The sequence below is a fragment of the Podarcis vaucheri genome (assembly GCF_965113315.1).
Source record: "Podarcis vaucheri genome assembly, chromosome: 9".
NCBI classification, from domain to species: domain Eukaryota; kingdom Metazoa; phylum Chordata; class Lepidosauria; order Squamata; family Lacertidae; genus Podarcis; species Podarcis vaucheri.
The window spans coordinates 19576239-19599187 of record NC_138767.1 but is presented as its reverse complement, the minus strand read 5'-3'; the positions used below and the strand labels follow the sequence as shown (position 1 = coordinate 19599187).

General features: G+C 39.6%; 1 protein-coding gene across 5 annotated transcripts in view; it reads right to left on the bottom strand.

Annotated features, from left to right (window-relative positions):
- Positions 1-407: 407 nt before the first annotated feature.
- Positions 408-22949, bottom strand: part of PDLIM5 (PDZ and LIM domain 5) — a 123104-nt gene continuing 100562 nt past the window's right edge. For all 5 annotated transcript variants that reach the window (XM_082236379.1, XM_082236378.1, XM_082236380.1 and 2 more), the window contains 5 exons: positions 11255-11432; positions 5811-5991; positions 4281-4401; positions 1701-1816; positions 408-562 (listed from right to left, as the gene is read on the bottom strand). In XM_082236379.1, coding sequence (XP_082092505.1) covers positions 473-562; positions 1701-1816; positions 4281-4401; positions 5811-5991; positions 11255-11432 — 686 coding nt within the window. In that variant the 3' untranslated portion in view covers positions 408-472. The remainder of the gene's footprint in view (positions 563-1700; positions 1817-4280; positions 4402-5810; positions 5992-11254; positions 11433-22949) is intronic.

Sequence of the window (22949 nt, the reverse complement as noted above, 5' to 3'; positions counted from 1 at the left end):
GTCCCAAAGGTTTGCTCTCACTAAGAGAGTGTGTCCATCTTTATTTGTCTGACAGTACTACTCTAAGTCATTTTAAATCAGGGGTGGGGAACCTGTCGCCCCCTCCCCTGCTCTTATTATTATTTTATTATTTATTAAATTTGTATGCCACCCTATACTCTCAGGGCGGTTACAACATAAAATCGCTATACAATAACACAACATACATACTTGGGTTCCAATTTCCATCAATCTCAGCTAATGTGGCCAGTGGTCAGGGATGATGAGAATTTGAGTCCAGCAACATCTGCAGGGCTCTAAATGCTCCTTGTTGTATTACATGAAACAGTCATAAGCTTTATTCCTTCCCCACCCCAATCTCCACTTCTACAATTAAAAAGTCTAGATAAATACTTCAGTAAGCCTACTGAAAACCAAAACCCAGGAACTTTATTTCCCTGTCAATATCTATTATTCAGCAACCCCCAGAGCTTCAGATGTTCACGGAGTGGGCATGTTTCTTGCAAAGGGGCTTGTCCTTCTTGGAGAAAAAAGTGTGGCCTTCCAAACTCTCACAGCACACCTGAAATGAAATTCAAAAAGACAGAAATTAGCACATCGGTTAATAACAATGTAGGTGTTTTAGGTGCTCATCACGCTTAATTCTAAATGAACTAGTCTGTTTTTTTGTTTTGCTTTTAACATTAGTAAAATACAAGTGGAATCTGCAACAAAATGTTGTGGTGTAGAGTGCTCCTGTTCAGGGCTCTAGCCAGTCATGCTCTCTTTATGGATGCCCATTCCTTTATCCTCCCATTTAACCGAAACCAGCATTCCTTGGCTACTGAAGATGCTCAGTTTTCTACTAAACAGTTTTGGGGTCCCCTACCTTAGGATGCTTTCTTTCTAAGCATACTTTTTGCAAACACTGGGTTTCCCCCACAAGGCTGCTGATGTATCTCATGCGTGTGTGTGTGGCTGTCAGCAAAGATCCATACTTGAAAAATGAATTCACTATTGAACTGATTTGATTCAGTGATGGCTTTACTCTGTGAATGTTCTACTGTTGTTAGAAGCCACCAATAACCTTTCACCTAGGAAGGTCAGTCTCAGGAGAGGTTTTCTGAGACAACCAGGAGCTAAAGTGGGAAGGATGGCATGGGGAATGCCACTAGCTTGTGCTCACAATGGCTTGGATACAACTTGTATTTTTGTACTGCTCTTCTCCCAAGGAAAAATATAAATGGGCTCCAGCTTCCTTTTTTTATCTTCCTATGTTCTCTATGAACATAGAGATATTGACTGGGCTCAGGGCCATCCACTGAGCTTTATAGTTGAGTTGGGAATTGAATTTAAGTCCATCTAGGAACCATTAATGTAGGAAGCACCTGCATGCAGATAATCTGCTCTACAACTGAACTACAGCCCTTCAAACAGAAGACTACAAACTTGTATGTTTGGCAACTGATGGGAAAAAATCTGAATGATTAAAGGGTTTTAAGAAAACAGTGTCAAACAAATTCACATCAAATATATCTTTAAGGAGCGAAAAAACAAAAAAGGCCAGCTTTACACAATAGCAAAGTGCTCTCCAAATAATTACGAAATAGCCATAACGCACGCAAGATAACCCTATTAAAAGAGCATTTCAGAAGCTACTCCTATCTTACTCAGGCTGGCAATAGCATTGCTGCAATGGATAACCAAGTTTTTATACTTACTGAGCACACAAAGCAGGTATCATGCCAAGTGTGGCCCAAGGCTTCCAGGAATCTGTCCCCAGCTTCAATGGGGAATTCACAGCCATGGCACATGGTCCCAAAGAGTCCATAGTAATCTGTGCAGGCAGACACAAACATGGCCACTGAATAAAATGCCTCAACTTGCAACAAACACTAAATCTGAATAAATGTCACATAAGCACAAATGACACACCATAGGTAAGGTATGCCAAGATTTAAGAATTGAGAACATGATCCCCTTTCCCTTTGGCATTCCACCACTACATAAGCGACACCCAATGTTGGTCATGCCTGGAGTAGAGAGACTGAAACCAATGGGCTAGAGTATTTCCTGTTTTCAGTGGGTCTCCTCTTTGTACTACATAAATTGGATTATCACCCTATGGTTTTTCCTTAACTGAAGAGAGACACATCAGAAAAACGAAATTCTGCAGAACTGTGGCATTGCAATACTTATTTTCCTTCCTTCCTTCCTTCCTTCCTTCCTTCCTTCCTTCCTTCCTTCCTTCCTTCCATCCATCTATATCCCACCCTTTTCTTCAAAGAACTCAAGGTGGTGTACATGATTCCCCCTCGTCCTTCAATCCTTACAACAACTCTGTGAGATAGGTTAGGCTGAGAGGCTGAGTGTCTGGCCCAAGGTCAGCCAGGGAGCTTCATGGCCAAGTGGGGATTTGAACCTTTGTCTCCCAGGTCCTAGTCCATCACCCTCACCACTACACCACACTGGCTCTTTATTTGCCAGAACCATTTTTATTTATTCATTAGGAAATTCATATACTGTACCTCCCTTTCATTTGTGAGAACTGTCAAAGCATCTCACGTAATCAAAAATACAGTAAACTAAATAATAAAAATGTAATCAATATAAGCAAATCAGAAACAGACAGCAAGGAAACCCTTCCATTTTTCTCCAAGGAATCCAACACAATACATTCCTACAACAAAAGCAATCTCAGCATATGGCTATAACTCTCATCGCCCTTCTCCCAGTGACCAACTCAGTTCCTTAAGATCATATGGACGCTACTTCTACAACTTAAAGGGTTTACTAAGTTTGGTATAACTTACTACTCAAACAGAGCTCATTTTAAACCTGAAAAAGTCCTCTCCATTTCACAGTATCATATTGGAAATGGGTGCACGCCTATTTAACTTGGCTGCTGTTTACAATTTCAAGAGGTTTACAAGCTTTTCTACAGAAGACAGAAAACAGTAGCCAGGGCAGATTGAAAAGCTTCTGTTTTCCTTCCTTTTCAACTCCAGACACACCGTCTAAGATTTTTCTCCTGTTACGTAAACCATGGTAACAGCAGCCTGACGTAATCTGTGCACAGAAAATTTACAAAGGACAAGTCAGCGAAGTCCTGTATTGAAGCTTGTACATCTAATCTCCAGTCTCTGATTCCACAGAGAAATCTAGCTTGAAGGCTTGCTGGGTGCAAAACTGGTGCCTTAAGCTTAGACTTCTAACTATTCTTTCTGTATTGCAGCTTCACTACTTCCACTCAATGCCACTGAGCTTGGTTCCCAGGTTTACACCGCCATCTACTCTTAACTACTGCCAAGTTTGAGGCATCTCTTGGGTTCACACAGCAATGTGTTATCCTGCGCCAAAAAGACAGTTCCTTGGTTTTGCCAATCCTATGTCTTGTTTTGGGGGGGGGAATAGTTTACCACTAACCCACTCAAAAACACAGGAAAAGCAAACAATTGTGATTTTTAATTCTACATTTTTGCATTTTTTATGATAAAAATAGGGGAACTATTAAAAGGAAAAAAGAGAGCAAGAGAGAGCGAGAGAACACAAGGGAAAACAAAATCGTTTGCCATCAAAGGTAGTTCTGCAAAACACATTCCAATTCAGACATGCGTGAACATGTTACTTTGGGATTCTTACTTTAGTATTCTTACTAGCATCTTAAGCAGTTACTAATGACCAAGGTCCAGGTTAATGAAGTACAGTTTTCTGTAACAGGTAAATAAAAACAGCTGAAAAATACCAGCTGCTTATTTCCCTTTCTCCATCAGAAAAAGAGCTCTTCCATTACAGGAAAGAAACCTTTGGATCTAACCCTATATAGATAATCAAAATAATGACAGAAATAAACCAAGTGCCATTTTCCCCACACTCTTTCTACCCAATCAGGGACTCCAAATTTACTTAAATCTGATTTTATAGTTTTAACTGATTTTTACCCTTTAAATCTATTGTCTTTTTAAGACACTGCTTAGAGGCAACTGGAGTCAAGCAGTATATAAATTGTTTCTTTAAATTAGGCTTCCTCAACCTCGGCCCTCCAGATGTTTTGGCCTACAACTCCCATGATCCCTAGCTAGCAGGACCAGTGGTCAGGGATGCTGGGAATTGTAGTCTCAAAACATCTGGAGGGCTGAGGATGAGGAAGCCTGGTTTAAACAAACAAGACAAACTAGAGAAGCTCCATCTGTAAAAGTCTGAAGTACTGGTAACAGCAAGGGATGGGTCTTGTTTTATAGAGGGAAAACATGATGCCAGTGTAACTAACACAAGCATACTGAGTCAAGTAAAATGCTCACCTGTCTCACAGTAGGGATCACCATCCTCCAAATGGAAAACGTTGTTGCGTATGGGCTTGTGACAAGCCACACACACAAAGCAGGAAACATGCCAGGTTTGTTTCAAAGCATTTATTACTTCCTAGTTGCAGGAGAGACAAAAAAACAACAACACCATGTTGATCACTATAGGACTGGAATGAGATGGATTGCTGTTCTCTTGACCATGAAGAAACCCTTTTTTCTTACAAAGAAGGAAAGAAAGGAAAGAAACTGGAGAAAACACTGAGGAATGTAGGTCTTGAACCAGATTTTCTGAAGTTACTGCCATTCGTAGTCTGAGAATCATAACAAGGGAGCAAGAGATGGGTGAGTTCAGGTCGCCCAATGCCTATGAATTTGAACACATAATTTGAACAATTTTTCTGCCCTGAATAAATTTCATACCTAAATGTTTTAGGTAGCAGGTGCTTATTTTTTTACAAGCATTTCAGGCAGAACGCCACCTGGGGTATTATGATTACAAATTTCACAGGATACTAGTAAATGCTTCCTAGAGACATATTGGTTTGTTTCTGTGCTGTTATGTATTTTGTGTTCTCATTTTTTTATTTGTATGTTGTGATCTTTAGATGATAGGCTGTGGAGCACCCTCCCATCAGATGTCAAGGAAATAAACAACTATCTGTCTTTTAGAAGACATCTGAAGGTAGCTCTGTTTAGGGAATGACGTGCTCTGGTCCATGGGGTCACGAAGAGTCAAACACGACTAAATGACTAAACAACAATTCTGTTGGGAGCAGCCCAGAGTGGCTGGATATAAATAAATTATTATTATTATTATTATTATTATTATTATTATTATTATTATTAACATTTTAATTATCATCACAATTCAGAGATTATGAAGTAGGCTATTGCATCGTTCCTGACAGCCTCCAGCCCATTCTTTTCTGAACTTAAATCTAAGCAGGGACATGATAAAAAGTCTTCCCACTGCCAGTGTATTATTTAACCCTGGAGAAGGTACAAGAGAAGGGACGCGGGTAGTGCTGTGGGTTAAACCACAGAGCCTAGGACTTGCCGATCAGAAGGTTGGTGGTTCAAATCCCCGTGAGCACCCGTTGTTCGGTCCCAGCTCCTACCAACCTAGCAGTTCGAAAGCACGTCAAAGTGCAAGTAGATAAATAGGTACCACTCCGGTGGGAAGGTAAACGGCGTTTCCGTGCACTGCTCTGGTTCTCCAGAAGTGGCTTAGTCATGCTGGCCACATGACCCGGAAGCTGTACGCCGGCTCCCTCGGCCAATAAAGCGAGATGAGCGCTGCAACCCCAGAGTCGGTCACGACTGGACCTAATGGTCAGGGGTCCCTTTACCTTTACCTAAGGTACAAGAGAAGGCATTTCCTGACTTTCTACAATTCAGTCTTTTAAACGTCGTTACGAGGTTCCACGGTTAGGTCTGCATATGTCCCAATACTTCTGAACTGATCTAGCGTTAAGGATTCCAACATCTAGTCAAAAACGTTAACACGACAACTTTATTACTTACCCCAAGTATCTTCCTCTGGCATCGGGCACATTCAGGGGCAAGGAACTTCTCATAGCAGCCCTCACAGTAAAGAGCTCCCTTTTCTTCCACAAAGCCAATGTAAGCCATGGAGGTTTTGCAGTGTGCACAATTAAACTCCTCTGGGTGCCACGATTTTCCCAAGGCCACCAGGAAAGGCCCTCTGTTTCGAACAGAAACAAAATCATCAAATGCTATGCAATTAGAAGCAGGGAGACATGGACAATTTTCATGTTAAGAACATGCCGATAACATACCTTAAAAGCAAAGCTGATTTATAAAAAATATATATACTGAGAGAATGAAAAGGTACAATGGAATGTAATTGCATTATTTTCAACAGATAGTTTAAAGGTTTTAATAAGTTAAACTCTGCTAACAATGCCTGCCCTGGTATGATCCATTTTTCAAGGGAAAGGTGTTGAATTAGCATCTCTTAAAATACAAGACTGTTGAAGAAATTAAAAACTGAAGATGTTGGAATGGAATGCTGGAAGACATCTGAAGGCAGCCCTAATTAGGGAAGCTTTTAATGTTTGACGGACTATTGTATTTTAATATTTTGTTGGAAAAGCTGCCCAGAGTGACTGGGGAAACCCAGCCAGATGGGTGGGGTATATATAATAATAATAATAATAATAATAATAATAATAATAATAATAATAATAATGCAGTTTGGCGAAAAGGGCAAGCTTAATTTAACAGGGATGGCCAACCTTTTGTGGGCCAGGGACACATTCAGAAATCTAAATGGAGCACCACGATATGCCTATTTCACAGAATGAAACTAGTGATGCTCAGAATTCTTCCTCCTCCCCACAAAACTCCAACAAGAAACAAGTAAAATACAGAGAAAAAGAAGCAGGCGACACTCCTGAGAAACAGACATCATTCCCCAACAGAAGAAGAAGAAGAAGAGTTTGGATTTGATATCCCGCCTTTCACCCCCTTTAAGGAGTCTCAAAGCGGCTAACATTCTCCTTTCCCTTCCTCCCCCACAACAAACACTTTGTGAGGTAAGTGGGGCTGAGAGACTTCAGAGAAGTGTGACTGGCCCAAGGTCACCCAGCAGCTGCATGTGGAGGAGCGGAGACGCAAACCCGGTTCCCCAGATTACGTGACTACCGCTCTTAACCACTACACCACACTGGCTCCCTCTCCAAACACCTCTCCAATTCTCAATCTTGAATGATAGAAATTTAGAGGGGACTAGCGCTTGGTGTGCACCGAGGGGGGTGAATGGGTATCTGAGGGCACCACATTGGAGATGCTGGCACATGAAACCAGGGTCAATTTGAAAATGTAAACGACTGAAGATTCAAAAGTGAGGTAAAGCAATGTTGAAAGTAAAACTAAATTTTAAACAAATATGAAAAAGCTCCAGACATTTTATTATACCTTCACCCTGAAACAGAATTAATACTCATTTCTAAAATAAGAATAAATTTAATTTTGGAAGAAGATGAAAACTCAATTTCAGACTCTGTCATTTCCTGGATGCACGTGAGAAGTCTGCCCATCCGATGGAAAACTCTTGAAGGAGTCCTGTGTGTGGTATGCAGCCCCTTTTCATCAACTTCAGCATCAAATTTATTTACAAGTCTTTGGCTTGACCAGCTTCCTCTGCCAAAGAACGGAGGCTATCTTTTAAATACCAGCCAGATCTAGAATTCCTGCTGCATGTTTGCACAACCATTCAAACATCTAGAAAAAGAGGGCACGCTATTTCATTTAGAAAATTGATTTTTGTCTATCTATGGCCTGTTGGTGACTTTAGAACTTATTGCAAAGGGTTTTATTTATTTTTTACAGTTCTCCATGCAACTTTAAGAGGATGGTCCAGAATTCTATAGACACCCCCTGCTGCCATGTGATTACCTGAACAGTGGAAATACTGACCTAACCCGATACCCTCCAACCTCTGTACAAGCACCTTTTTACATCAATGCCCTTTCAGTTATGTAGCGATCAAACAATACAAGTCCTTATGTACAACAAAGTGCTCCCTTCTCACTGTGTCAGCAAAGGCTAATTTACCAGACTCATTAGGAACACAGAAGAGGTCCTTCTGGCCCCAGGTGGAATCAAGTTTCCAATTGTCTGCTCTAAAATGATAGACTTGGATGCTAATGAAGTAGGAAGGGAGGAAGTGTTTTTACACCACCTGTTACATTTAGCAAGCAGTTTTTTTTATACTTGTTATATTTAAGTTTTCTGCTGTGATTTTACAGTTTCGACATTGCAAAGTGAACTGCTCAAAGCAGTACAAAAGTCCAAATTCAAGGGGGTGGGGAAGCAACTGTTTTCTTCCCGTATTCATGACTTCTGCAGTTAAAAGTGCCATGTTTAATGCATGGAATCACACCAAGAAAAGACCACAAAGTGATTATAACATTACTTTCACTGATCCAGAATTTAATACTCATGCTCTGAATAACAAAGTGAATTGCAACACGGGCCAAGAAAACATAAGTGTTAAGTACTGGCTGTCAGTCAATGTACTAATTTCAGTCTCTCCCCCGTCCATTGTACCACTTTGAAGTATCAATAGAACTTACATCTGAGCGTACGCGCTTAAGATCCGTGCTAAGTCCTTCAAATGTTTCCCTAGTAGAAGAACTGTAATCATTTATAGGACATGCCTTGTAGTCTCCATTTATTAATGAATAACAACAGTTTGGATGAGGTTTAAGCCTGCTTCACTGATTGCTTCCTGCACTCAAATTGCTTTCTGTTACTATAGTTGTGGTCAGATACTCAGAACCTGTATTACTTTCAGAATTTTTAGACACGGATGTGCTCCCATGGATGAAAATATCCAATATTTCTATATCCTGTGTTTCCACATCCAATGTGAGCACTTTCTTTGATTTGTATTGTTCAAACACTACAGTAACTGAAAGGGCACTGATGGAAAATGCTGGAGTGTATCAAGTTTGTGTCACTGTTTGCTCTGTTCCAGTAACCAAAAGGCCTGATTTCTTCGAGTTAAATGAAGATACTATAAAAATAAAAATCACATTTTTATACTGCATTGCTTTTTCATTTCCTGTGTCAGGCAACACTTAACTCCTTATTTATCTTGGGGGATCCCCCCCCCACTCTTTTTTAGCAGCTGACAAAGCCTATGATAACTTTGTTTTAGAATGAAAAACCTTTAAAATAAACCATTGCATGTAAACTACACAAAAATACATTAATAAAAATATGGATTTGAAAGTGATAGCTAACTTAGTTATTCTGACATTCAAAGATATGCCATGTTGCATGAGTATTTGAGTACTGTTAAAGAACACCCCGTCAGATCCACATTATAAATATTTTGTAGATTTGTACATATGCAATAGGCCTTTCCCCCCTCCCCCTGCAATGTACCCTGCCAAACCTGGCTCTGGGGTGGCTGACTGAACCCATGGAAGAGCACACAGGGTGAGGAAAGGGGATATTGTTTTGTCTGGGAAGCTGAAATGCTTGCACTGACAGAGTGATCGCCACGGCGCTACGTTGAATTTGTCATCTGTCTTAGGTTTCAATGCAAAAAGAAGGATTTTTTTTAAAAAAACTAGGCCCAGGAAAGTATCTATGATTACTAGATGATAACTTGATCAATAATTAAGAAAAGAAATTAAAAAGTTATGAGGTTGCCTCTCTTAAATTTTGGGAGCTGGCATTTCATGGTTATTTTATGTCTCAGTGTAAAGTAACCAAGTCTACAATGCAGTTTGGCTGCAAAACAGGTGTGCTGTGGAATGTCACTTGATCCAGCGCTTACCTTTTCATAGGTAATACTGCCCCAAAGGGCATGAACTGTAATTATGCTAAAACCTCAACCCTGAAGGCTATCACAGGTTTCCCAAACCACTGTAGTGCAAGAGTGTACAGAGAACATGATATATTGATTAAGGTATTGTCAGATGGCTTCAGTGCATATCCTTCTCATCTGGTGTTTTCTGCTTCCTTTCATTTCCTGAATAAAGCACTGGGATAATTTGCCTGCAGATACTGTGGGCATCAATTACACATTGCATCCATACCTATGCAATATATTTTATAATTCCCAGCCTAGATATTGTGAGCATTAATTATGCTTTGTTGATCCTCCTACGTTTTTCTGTGCTCTCTGATATGACTTATCATGGAGAACTGGTGATACAAAGGCAGGACTTCATGGATCCTCCTTGGGTTAGCCCAGAGTTCTCAGAGTGGGGGCAAGGTACGGTTATTGCTTATCTCCTCGTAATTTTCCTTATGGAATCATGAAAGTCTCAATTCCATTTAACGTGCAAGAGCCAGCTCAACTAAGTCACATGAAGGGGTGGACTAATCATTTCCCTTGACACCCCTACGGTTTCATCATTTACTCGATGACTGGCCAGAGTTAAGGGTTCCAGTGTGAATTGACTAATCCAGGCAGACAATAATAGCTCTGTAACTTGCCCTGGGGATTTGGGATACCTGTCACTGACAAGGTTGTTACAGAAGGCAGTGCTGGAGCGCAACCTGCAGGCTGTCAATCATTGTTATTACATGGGTTGAACTTGAAGACGACTTGTCAGAAGCAGTCAAACTCCTAAGGAGCTCGTGTAAGCATAGTTCTAGCAATGATTCAATTGTTTGTTTAATTGCCATTTAAGTTTGATAGAGGCGGTATTGTTTAGTTTTCTTTTACCTGTTCTGGCCTTCAAAGAAATATTTGCTACTGCATATTTCTTGTTTTATTTCCATATCACCTGCTATTTGCTTTTCACCTTGTTTACCTTCTGGGTCTGATTGCAATGAATACTTATTTGCTTTAAGTTTCACTTCTGGTGTCTCCTGCTCCTTGTGCCAATGTCACTAAAAACAGTTTCAAAAAAGTGTCCATAGCTACTGGGAGTGTATGATATGCAGTTTATATTTATGCTAACTTCCTTCTCAGATTCAAATTATCATTCAATAATGTGCAACTTTGTTTTTTCTAATATGAATTACACAAACATTAACTATATCTATATATACAAGCTGTTTCAAGTAGAGTTCTAGAAACACCAGCTAGTAAAACTTATACAGTGGTAACTTGGGTTACATACGCTTCAGGTTATATACGCTTCAGGTTACAGACTCTGCTAACCCAGAAATATTACCTCAGGTTAAGAACTTTGCTTCAGGATAAGAACAGAAATTGTGCAGTGGCGGCACAGTGGCAGCAGGAGGCCCCATTAGCTAAAGTGGTGCTTCAGGTTAACAGTTTCATGTTAAGAACAGACCTCCGGAACGAATTAAGTTCTTAACCCGAGGTACCACTGTAATTTATAATGTTTGTGGGGTTTTTAAGAGAAGACCTGGAATGGACTTGTCTATGGGCTAAGAATACTCAGGTGTAAAAATCTTGTAGATTAAACGTTAGAAAGCCTTCAACTCATGTTAAAAGGGGGGAAATTACAAACCTAATTACTTGATTGCAATGAGCACACATCGGAGTTCGCTTTCCTGCCGGAATATGCTCTGCCATCTGAACCAAAGTGTCTTCATCTGTTGGCAGAGGTGGTGCTGCTGTATTTTTTTCACTTGGCACAGTTGCTCCGGGTCTTCCACTCTTGTCTGATGCCCATCCACTTCCAGCTGCTATAAAACAAAATGGAAGGAAAACTTTATAATAAACTATGCTTGCAATGATAAATATGAGTAACCTCAAATAAGTTTTGCGGCATAGCATATGTAATGATTAGTACAGATTGTATAATCTGTACTATTATAATTACAAAGTAGTTTATTTCAGGTCATAACTATAAGCCCTTATTGGTTTGTCATAGTGCAATAAGAGCTCTTAGGCAGCAATCCTATTTTATTGTTTGTTATCAGTGCTTTATTTAGTAAGTAAGAAAAATCTGGCCCTGGTACTCATATACTGATAAAAGTGCTGTGCGTGCCAGCAAAAAATGGTTGACATGAACAACAAACACACACACACACACACACACACACGGGGACTGCTACTCCATACTGGTGACAGTTGTTGCAAAACAGCATCATCATCATCATCATCATTTCCCATGGCAGCTGAGAGCAGCAAAAAGCATCAAAACCCATCTAAAAAATACATTGCTGAATCCAAAATGTCTAAACTTCTTTGGAATCCAAGAACCATAAACTCAAACTATTAGTTCAAGAAAAGGATAGCTATGAATGGAAAATGTGGGGGTTTGTGTGTGTGGAGGAGTTACTGGTTTTGAGGTTATGTATGTGAGATTAATTTATTTCTCTATTAAAAAGTCATCTTTCATCTTTTGTTATAGCATAAATTTTATTTGTTAATGAAATCTCTTTAAAAAAAAAAAGAACTACGCAGGTACCTGGACATAAGTGCCATTTAACTCAATGGAGCTTATTTCTGAGTATATATGTACAAAATTTAAAATGCTTTAATAAAAAGCTTGAAAAGTTCTAGCTCAAAATAGACTCATGGATAGTTTCCTAAAATGGTATGGCTATGAGTACTTAATTGCAAATACACAGGCTTAAGACAAGGAAACAATGTTTAAAAACATCTTGAACTTTCATCAGGTACAGATTATTGCCAATCAGGTTGTTTTAGCAAAAGAAGTGGGAGGTGACAGAATTTTTAAAATATGGTTGTCATAAAAATAATGAAGACACCTGTAAAGCACGATGAACAATCCGATTTTATTTGGGATAAAATGTTGGTACGACCCCTCCCTTTCAATTGCAGATCTGGATGAAACACAGTTATTGACACTATGTGTCTAACATTACAATGTGAAAACTAGTTTTTAGATTTATTATCTTGTTACTACCTATATTTAAAAACAGAGTTTTCAGACAGTCAGAGAGCAACTATGCATTCATATTATTTGAATCACAGTGTGACTCAAAAGCGAAACACTATAGATATTAAACTTTAAGCAAACAAATGAGGGATGAATGATATGCTACCTTCTGACACATTTACAAAGGCAGTACAAACAGAAGCGCGTTTGAAAAAAGCATACTTTCATGAAGCATGTCAAGGAATGTTAGGACGTTACCAGAAGTACATTTAAATAAAAGAAGACTTGCTTCCTTTAGTTAGCTATTACCAAGAAAAAAAAGAGGCATTTTCCTCATTTGAAAATGGTGACCTGATGTGTTCTGTACAATGTTGCATAGTAGCCACAGGAACCCAAGCGGGGCCGGGCCACTGAGAAACAAGATAGAGGTGTTGAAATGCTTTAGGAAGCACCAATGTTCTCAGAAGCACAAAAAAACCCCACACCACCAAATGGGGTGATCCTCCAAAACACACCCCAATGAGGACTGAGTAGTCAACAGGTGTTACAGAATACTGCATGTCAGTTGGGGTGGAGAACCAGGCAAGGGGACAAGAGACAGAACTGGCCTGCTTTTGCTCAACCCCAACTGTACATTGTAATGTTCAGAAACATGTTTACAAATATTCAACTGGATAAAGAAATTCCACTCCTTAGGCATGCAAAAAAATATTTCACCTATTCATATACAAACACAGCATTTCCCATGAAATATTACTACTATTACTATTTCGATTTTTGATATCACTATTTTAAAGCCTTAAAATTAAAGGTGTCAATATTTGGCACAGCCAAGGTTTTATTAATAGCATATTGCACTGCTGATTGCCAACTCAATAGTGAACTGGAAAAAATAGTGAAGCATTGGTACGAGGGAGTAAGGTCAGATGTGTGAGGCAGTTACTCTGACAGATGATCTCTTGCCCATGGCAACAATACAACAGACTAAATAGTTCAGCACTCACTTAAATATAAGATCAAGTGTCATGTAATGTCTATAAATAACAATACTACTTCAATGTGCACAATTTCATTTTCAACTGCTGAAATGAAATATAGTTCTATTAGACTAGTATACAACAAAATGCTGGTTCTTCAGCAGAATATTAACACACTCTTATACAGTAGCAGTTCTTTATTTCCTGTCCATGTGGAAGCTGAAGGAATTTATCACGCTTAAATAAAAAAATAATTATGGTAAATGTATGAGATACTTTAGTCCCTTAAGATCCCCCAAAGAATCATGAGCCCAGGTTAGCAGCAGAGAAAGAGCACAAAGCATTCAATAGCCACATTTTATTTTATTTTGCTGAATTTGTGGAATACAGTTAAAGCTTTAAATCCTCTCATGATGAAAGGCAGAACAGGAAGGATTATGCTGTTATCATTTCTTAAAATGACTGAGAAAGCTAGAATGTGCACCATGAAAATCAGAACAGGTGCATTAGAGGCCCGGTTACAACTTCAGAGGGTTAGTTTCCTGCTGTAGTAGCTAGCCTTTCATCTCTCAAGAGCTCAGATTAAATGGGCTGTGAAGCTTCTTAATTAAAATGAGCATTCTGGGTTGGCTTGGGTCATCTTCTCATCTGCTGCACCATAAGCCACTCAAAAGTAAGCACAATTTCAGAGTTGTGTGTGTGTGTGTACTGGCATACACATACAAACACCCAGCAAGAGCAGTTATAGAACCTGGGAAGGAAGTAACACCTTGGAGCACCATCGCATCCTATTTACACCTATTTATTTTAGTTTGGCTAATTTTTGCATCAAGTAGCATTACTCATTATATATCATAGATTTGTGTCTTGGCTGGCTTCATGGTTTTCCCCATGTGATTTTTGCATAGTGTACACACCCACCCACCCACCCACCCTTCTCATGATTTGTGAGATCAAAAATTATGAAACCGATATAACAATAAGGACTTCAAGCTGGTTTGGGACGATATATTGCTTTATCGCCCAGCCCAAGCTCTGGATAATGCCATTGGGGTAATTGGGATGCCATACTGGGACTCTTAAAAGTAGAACTTCTAAGTAATGAGGCAGAAATGGCTGTGAGAGTTAGAGACATTCCCACATTCCAAGACAGCAAGAGACTTCTGCATGGACAGTTCCATGCAGTTCGGAATGATGATGGCAGCAACCAGACCCCCAAAAGGCACAATGAAGATAAACACACAATAAAAACCAGTAGTTAACAATGCAAAATTCACAAGCCATTACCTTCAGGTACAATAAAACTAGGTTTGCCGTATGTCTGGGTTTTCCCAGACATTTAAACCGTACTATCCTTGCTACTAAACAGCACTTCCATTTTACTTCTACCAACATTTCTAAAGGAGAGATGAGAGTGTTGGCTGTAAATCATCTAGCCTGATGAGAAGACCCTGTCTCTGAACTATATTTAAACCAGGGAATGGAAGAGAATTTCATTCAGTTTGCAATTTTAAGTGAACTGACCTGATTCCCATCTCCCAAACTAGCACAATGGACTGGAACAATACAGCCCTTGACTCAAAAATTGTACCAAGTGTCTATATATATATATTGGGATAAAATCATTTAGAAATATGTTCAATGAGATAAAACACATATTTTAATATGAATTTTTGGATGGATTTCCCCCCTCATTTTAAAAAACCAGTTTAATGTGGAAACAAATTCATGACTGAACACATGCAAAATTGACACCAACTGGAAATTAATTAAGGACAGATGGAAGAGACTAACAGAGGTTACTGTAGTCCCCTACACTTCAGAAAGGCTAACTAGTACAGTGGTACCTTGGTTTACAAATTTAATCCATTCCGGAAGTATGTTCTTAAACCAAAGCATTCATAAACCAAGGCATGCTTTCCCATAGCAGCGGGGGACTCAATTTACAAATGGAACACACTCAACAGGAAGCGAAACATGTTCTGCTTCCAAGGCAAAGTTCACAAACCAAAACACCTACTTCTGGGTTTGCAGCATTCTTAATCCAAGTTGTTCATAAACTAAGCTGTTCTTAAACCAAGGTACCACTGTAGTTGAATTAGCTTTGTATTCTATTTTTATTTTTTGCCTGTTAACAAGTAGGAAGTGAAATCAAAGTTATGTATGAAGTCTAGATCTAGATTATTTCACTGCATTACTGAATCTATCCTATATTTACTTAGCTGTTAACACAGGCTGTAGGGCAAAACATTTGATGGCTACCAGATTGGGGAAGGCTGGTCTAGGAACTTGAAATCTTACTCATTTTACATTAAGGTATCCATTCTCACACGTCTCTCCTTTTCCCATTGTTCCTTCTTCCATACCTTTGTCCAACACACTTCCATACATATCCATGCCCACGCAGGTGCATTTACTGTCAGACCATATTTCTCTCTTTATTCCCTACCTTTTCAAAGCACTGTAGCAACACCTGAGCTGATTTTGAACTGCCTGCACCTCGTCTAATCATAGCAACCTATGTGAAGTCGGTATCAAATGCTACCGTTTTGATCTGATAGCACCTCTTTTGCCGAGGTATAGGTTGCAATGGAGAATCATGTCCTAATTAACTAATCAACCCTCAACAGCTTTTTGCTATCACTCTTTGTCATGGGGTAGCAGGGAAAATTAGAACTTCTTGTTTTTTACAAGACTGACTGAATGCACGTATGGTAAATTTCTATCAATCATTGATCCTGCTGCAGCTCTGCAAATGCTTTCTAGGAGCGGGGTTAATTCACCTCTTATTTGCCATTTTAAAATGTTATATTGTTTGGAACCATGCACCCTCTGGACAGATCATGAAGCTGAGGCTCCAATACTTTGGTTACCTCATGAGAAGAGAAGACTCCCTGGAAAAGACCCTGATGTTGGGAAAGATGGAGGGCACAAGGAGAAGGTGATGACAGAGGACAAGATGGTTGGATAGTGTTCGCGAAGCTACCAGCATGAGTTTGACCAAACTGTGGGAGGCAGTGGAAGACAGAAGTGCCTGGCGTGCTCTGGTCCATGGGGTCACAAAGAGTCGGACACGACTAAACGACTAAACAACAAACAACAACCCTCTGGGTGGCTGAGACAATGTTCTCTCCCTTAAATTTCCCATGGCGGCAGATCCCACCTAACAGGGTAGCCTCAGTGCAGAATTATTGGGGTCATGGCCGTGCCTGGCTAGAGGCCAAGGAAGGATGTAATGTTGCCAGAAGTGGGTGGGATGAATAAGAGGATATGGGCACATATTAATCCATCCCCTCTGCATTTGACGCCATGGAAGCAGCCAATGGACTGTAGAAGCAAACAATGCAAGCATTTCAAAGCTCTCCCACTACCTGAACCTAGATATGAATAATGCTAAATATTTCCACACCAGTTTATAAACCAATGAAACAATACATACAACCCCCCCCCAAAGATTATACAGCCCCCATCGTATCTTCCAGTGGCCCCAGGAATTTCACATATTTTCATTTATATTTGCACAATCCTAAAAATACCCAAAATAAAAACCAAAAACAAACCCCACTGCCACGGTGATTTCAAAAGGTTGACATTTCACATCTCAAGTAAATACCTCAGCTTTAACAGTTGACATTTACGAATAGCTTTGCTGTGGTTTCACAATATACTTTCCTTGGCTGCGTCGGAATTCACATTAGTTAACTTGTGAGAGTTTGTGGTATGCCGCCTCATGACAGAAAAACAATTTAGAATTATTAATACCAGACTGTCCATTTGTTAGAATCAAACTCCTCTGATGTTGCTACTGAACTATCTATACAATGTTTGTAGGGAATTAAGGTCTATTCCTGCATTTGCTATATTGGTTGACTGCAGAGATGCCTAATCACATCCTCTTTTATTCTTCTGCAAAAAAAAGGGGGGGGGGTTTCCAGAGAATGATTTAAAAATCTATGCAGAAGTGAAATTGCTAAAACAGGTCTAGGTCTGATCATTTAAAGGAGTCCAACAATGCTGTATTTATAAATAATGATGATTTAACTCCAGCACTGCATAATCAGTATTTCTATATTCCTAAGGGCTCCCTATGCCTGTAAACATATGACCTCAACACTGCAAGGCATTATGAGAATATTATTTACTGCCTTCTGCAAAGAAAATGATCTAGTCATTAATAGTGCTAAATCCAAATTAGTGTTCTACAGTGGTACCACGGGTTAAGTATTTAATTCGTTCCGGAGGTCCGTTCTTAACCTGAAACTGTTCTTAACCTGAAGTACCACTTTAGCTAATGGGGCCTCCTGCTGCCACCGCACCGCTGGAGCATGATTTCTGTTCTCACCCTGAAGCATAGTTCTTAACCCGAGGTCTATTTCTGGGTTAGTGGAGTCTGTAAGCTGAAGCGTATGTAACCTGAAACGTATGTAACCTGAGGTACCACTGTAATACGGTAAGAGGAAAAAATGTTATACAAATAGTACATAGACTTAGAACAGATAAAATCATGTTATCTTGTAACAGCTTTTTCTGCTTTGGGATCTTGGGCTTTACAAAAATAAAAATGAATGCTTAGACTCCTGAATTTTAGGCACCTGTGATCAATATGCTCATTTTAAACGTCTTTAGAGCAAAAGTGCTGCCAGTATCACCAGAACAGAAAGAGTTCAAAGGTGGTGGTGGTGGGGGGTTGCATGTGAGTTGGGGTATTAAAATCTCCCCCTGCTTATTTAATAAGAACAGTTATGTGCTATGGCAATCTCTGGCCTAACACATGTTAGGATATCTAATTATTGGTGCAGATTATTTCAAATGGGTGAAGATAGACTTCCTAAGACGTGACTTAAAGAAACAGATGGCACCAGCTCCGAGCCGTTTCTGGTTTCAGAAAGTTACTAGAACAGTATGGATTTTCAGGGCAGGCTCTGAATTCACTTGTGGCCAGAAACATCTTTAAACAAAGAGTATCAGATGTCGGAGCAGAAACTGACAAAGTTGAACAGAAAAGGGCTGCTATTATGCATTGATTGTCAGTTCGAAAACAACTGTATTTTCATACTGATGCAGATATTTCCCATGAAAACAGAATACCAGAAAGCTTTTATCGTACTTCATTTTGAACAGATGGAATCAGTGATGCAAGTGGAGAGATTCCTGGGCATCCATCTGTTGGGCAGCACTAACAGGGTACCTGCCTCAGTATATTATCTGTAGTCTAATATTAGAGAACGCTATGTAAAGTCCTTACAAAAAGCATGAAATATTGGAGACTGAGCGGGGGGGGGGAAGCTTTATATTATAAGGAACTAATCAGTATGTAACTTGGAAGGGAGCCTCTTTTGTGATAAAAGTCTTCAAGTCTTAGGGTGGCATTCAACTAAGTTTTATTCAAAGTAGACCCACTGAAATTGATGAACATGGCTAAGTTATGTCCATTACTTCTAGTGAGTCGACCTCAACTGTTAAGTTGTGGGCGAACATATCAGACGACACAGCGATTCTTCCAAAGCAGCTCTTTATTTGTAAGCTGGAACAGAACTGAACTGAGGAGCTCAGTCAGCCTGCTTATATAGAGCTCCACTAGAATGCATCAGTAACCATTTTCTGTAACTAGCCAATCACTGAACGTCACTTTCGATCCTTCATTTGCACAACTATCTACAGTATCCCCCTGCTGGCCCAGGGTGAGAACTTCAGTGCATAACATCAACTGCCTCATGATTCAGATGGAACAGAAGGACAGAGGTGGGTATAATTAAATATTGCTAACTCCTAACTCCTCATCTCCTTATGACCACTCCCAGTAGATTCAGACACAGTTAAATAGCATGGGAACAAGATTGACCCCTGTATTTCCAACTTTCACAGTCCCTTAGAGGGGGCCCCCAATAACTGCTTTCTGTAAATGGCTCTAGAGGCAGAAGCAGAACCATTAAAGTACAGTGCCCCCAACTTTCACTTTCCTGAGCTACTCCAGAAGGATATTGTGGTCAAAAGGTGCCAAAACATCAAGCAGAATGAGCAGAACTACACTCCCCACATCGCTCTTTGATGACAAATGTCATCAGCCGGGGCAGGCCAAGGCAGTTTCAGTGCCCCGGCTGGGCCTGAAGCCAGGCTGAAATAGATCCAGACAATCAGTTACCTATTTTTACCTAGCAGTTAAACTATTTTGCAAAACCTGGACAAAAGCACTTAAATATTTCATGAAGTAGCTGCAGTTGCATGAGGAGCAAGTATCCGCTGCTAAAAATAGCCAAATGTAATAATGGGAAACCTTTGCATGTCCTGTACTTGGTATAGATTTCCACAAAAGCTCAAGTTTTCCAAATGTGTTCTAGGATCAGTATATATATCTCCTTAATGCTTCACAGGTGGTGTTTATCACCAAGAAATCCAACAAGTTTCATAAACAAGCTGATGAATGCACTGTTATGCTACCATTGTGGATTTTTCTCACCTTCTTTTTATGGACAATTTCATCTGCATGAATGCCTTTAGATACAGCCCTTTGTGATTGCTGTTATTTTCACTTAAGAAGAACTGGCACATTATATTTCCCCCCACACAGCATCTTTTAGAAAGTACACTTTCAAAAGCTACTCCCTCTTGTCAGTCATCTCCCACCTTCAGACAATACGCAAAGCCTCTGTCAAAATCATCTTTCTCCCACAGTCACTGAAGTCATCCTTCTGTTAATCTTCTGCACTAGCTCAACTTCCTTTTTAACACTAATTTAAAACTCTAGTTCTTGATTTAAAGTGCCACCAACCCTGGCCTTCCCTGCCCAATCACCTAGAAGGCAAATGACTAGATATATGATTGTAAAAACCATTATCTTTCTTTGCGTCTTTTGGCTTATTTTTATTACTCAGAGGCCTCTCACGTTATCTTGAGAGAGACTTCTTGGGTGTGAGTTCTGGAAGACCTGCTCCATGACTTGCAGGCCTTTTCCACTTGACTTGACAGGGCGGGGCCCGGACTGACTCCAACTACAAAAGCTAAGGCTGCTGAACACACTCTTTGGCTGGGGTATTGTTTAGGGGCTTTCACTGTTTTGTTGTTGTGGTTGTTGCAGTTATTTATACATATTTTTGTATCTTTATTTTTAGATCTTATAATGTGTACTTTTTACTGTGTTTTAGTTATTGCTTATTGTTTATGACTACTTTTATAATGTTTGTAATTATGTAAATCTTTTCATGTTGTAAGCCGCCTAGAGCATGGTTTTTAACTATGGAAAGGCAGCATACAAATTAAATGACAATGATGATGAAGTCAGCCTCAGGAAACAAAATAATGTGTTAACTTAAAACACACACGCACACCAACAAGGCTGTAGGAGATAAGAACCAACTCAAAAGAATGATAGGATCAGTCATGAAACATAATAGCTTTATGAGGTGTTTCTGCACACAATTCAAAGTGCAGGTTTTAACTTTTTAAGCTTAAACATTTTAGGAGAGGGTTGTTTGAAGGACCATTGGCAAAGACACAAACTTGCCCAGGCTTCGAGATGTGCCTCAAGAGGACCTGCTCATGTGGCTGTGTGTGATGTGAATTTGGTTAGTAAGCTTGAGAGAAAGGGCCTTTTCTGTGGTGGCACCCAGATTGTGGAAACAACTGTCCTCAGGGATGGGCATAGCTTTTAACTGTGGGTTTTTAAAATGGCTTTAAGAAACTTCCTTTTTTGAGCAGCCTTCTCTTAAATGTCTCTCCCCCCCCCCCCGGCACGAAAGGTATGTTGCAGAATATAGTTATATTAGTTGTTGTGATAGTCTTTTACTTGTTTTAATCGGCCTTTATAATGAGCAGTAAATGTCACTCCTTTTATCAGCCCTGATTATTCAAATTTTTCTCCTTATGTTTTTATGATGTGAGCCACCTTGGGGGCAGCATATAAATCTTTTCATAAACATAAATAAATTAGTGGCAGTGCTGTGTCAAATCTAATCGCCAGAGTTTTTCTAAACCATTGTCCTCTTTATTATGCCACTTTTTTTGGAGATGGGGCAAATTTCAGAGATGAGGCAGGCTTGGTCCATACAAGTTACATAACTTTATAAGGTGGCTGAGGAGCCAAGAGAAAGCTCCTGAAAACAAACAGCGTGCCAGTAACAACAAGCGTGATCCTGACTTTCAAAGGACTTTTTTCAGCCTGCCGGGATAGAATGGGATATACTCTTTTCCACCTAACCGGGGATCTCCTTTGAAAGCCAGGATTACCGTCACTGTTACTGGAGCAATCCCTGCTTTCAAAGGCATTGTCTCTCCCAAAATCACCTCACAAAATTCCTTTCTGATAGCGACCTCTAAAATTCACCATGCCTCTCCCTCAGTTTTCAAGGTGGATTTTTTGTTTTAATGCTTCCCATCATCATAATAATTTGCTTTAAAAACCAAACAAAAACAGCTGCACTCGTAAAGTTCAGATCAGCTCCAGGCAAGGAGCAAGAATCTTTACTCTTCTCTAGAGCATGTTAACACAGTTGCGGCCCTTGCTGTTGAGCTGGGAACAGGAGAAGTGATAGCGACAATATCAGAGAGAAAAAGTACTGAAATGTCATTTTGAACATATACTTAAAAATAAATAAAAATCAAGCAGTTATGGAAGACCGCATACTAAGACTTTCAACACTCTTAGCTTTCCACCACCAAATAGAATAATCTGAAGGACAAACACTGCATTTTTGTTAAATGTAGCATATCTGAAAAGAACACAGAGCATTCAACGAGGCTATCGTCTTTTCCTTTTTGTAAACAGCCTTAACTTTGTCTCACATTTTTGCCACTAAAAGTGAGTTCAATGGGGCATAGATACGATGATTTATCGCCACCTTGAGGATACTTTGAAGTTCCACACCTCTGAAGCCCAAAGAGTTGTTCGTTTATTAAATGGTTGCAACACAGCCATATGCTCAAAAGGCTGCATTATTAAAAATACATGGCACATTAACACCTTATGCTCTCTCTTTTACTTTGAGATTATTTGGATTTCTCCCCTAACTTGTAAGCACATTCCCCACCCCGCCCCTCACCCAAAAGGACAAATCCCTTTAAAGTGCCATTGAAAATACAGGTTCACAACTTGAACCATTGGAGAAGAAGGGACCCTTTCCTGTATTCAAGATGGTTGATAGTCAAGCAATTTGGCACCTGCCCAGATGCTTAGAAAGCTGAGGTAATTTTAAACTGCTTTAGTATGTTAGCTTTTGTATGTTTAAAGTATAGTTCTGAATTTTTCTCGATTTTACTGTTTTATCTTGTTGTAAACAGCTTCAAGGCATTTTTAAAAAACAATCAAGCAGTGAATAAAACTTATTAAATAAATAAGTGGCCCGTTTTAGACAGCAGCCCTCAGTAAATTTGGAGTGTTTAAG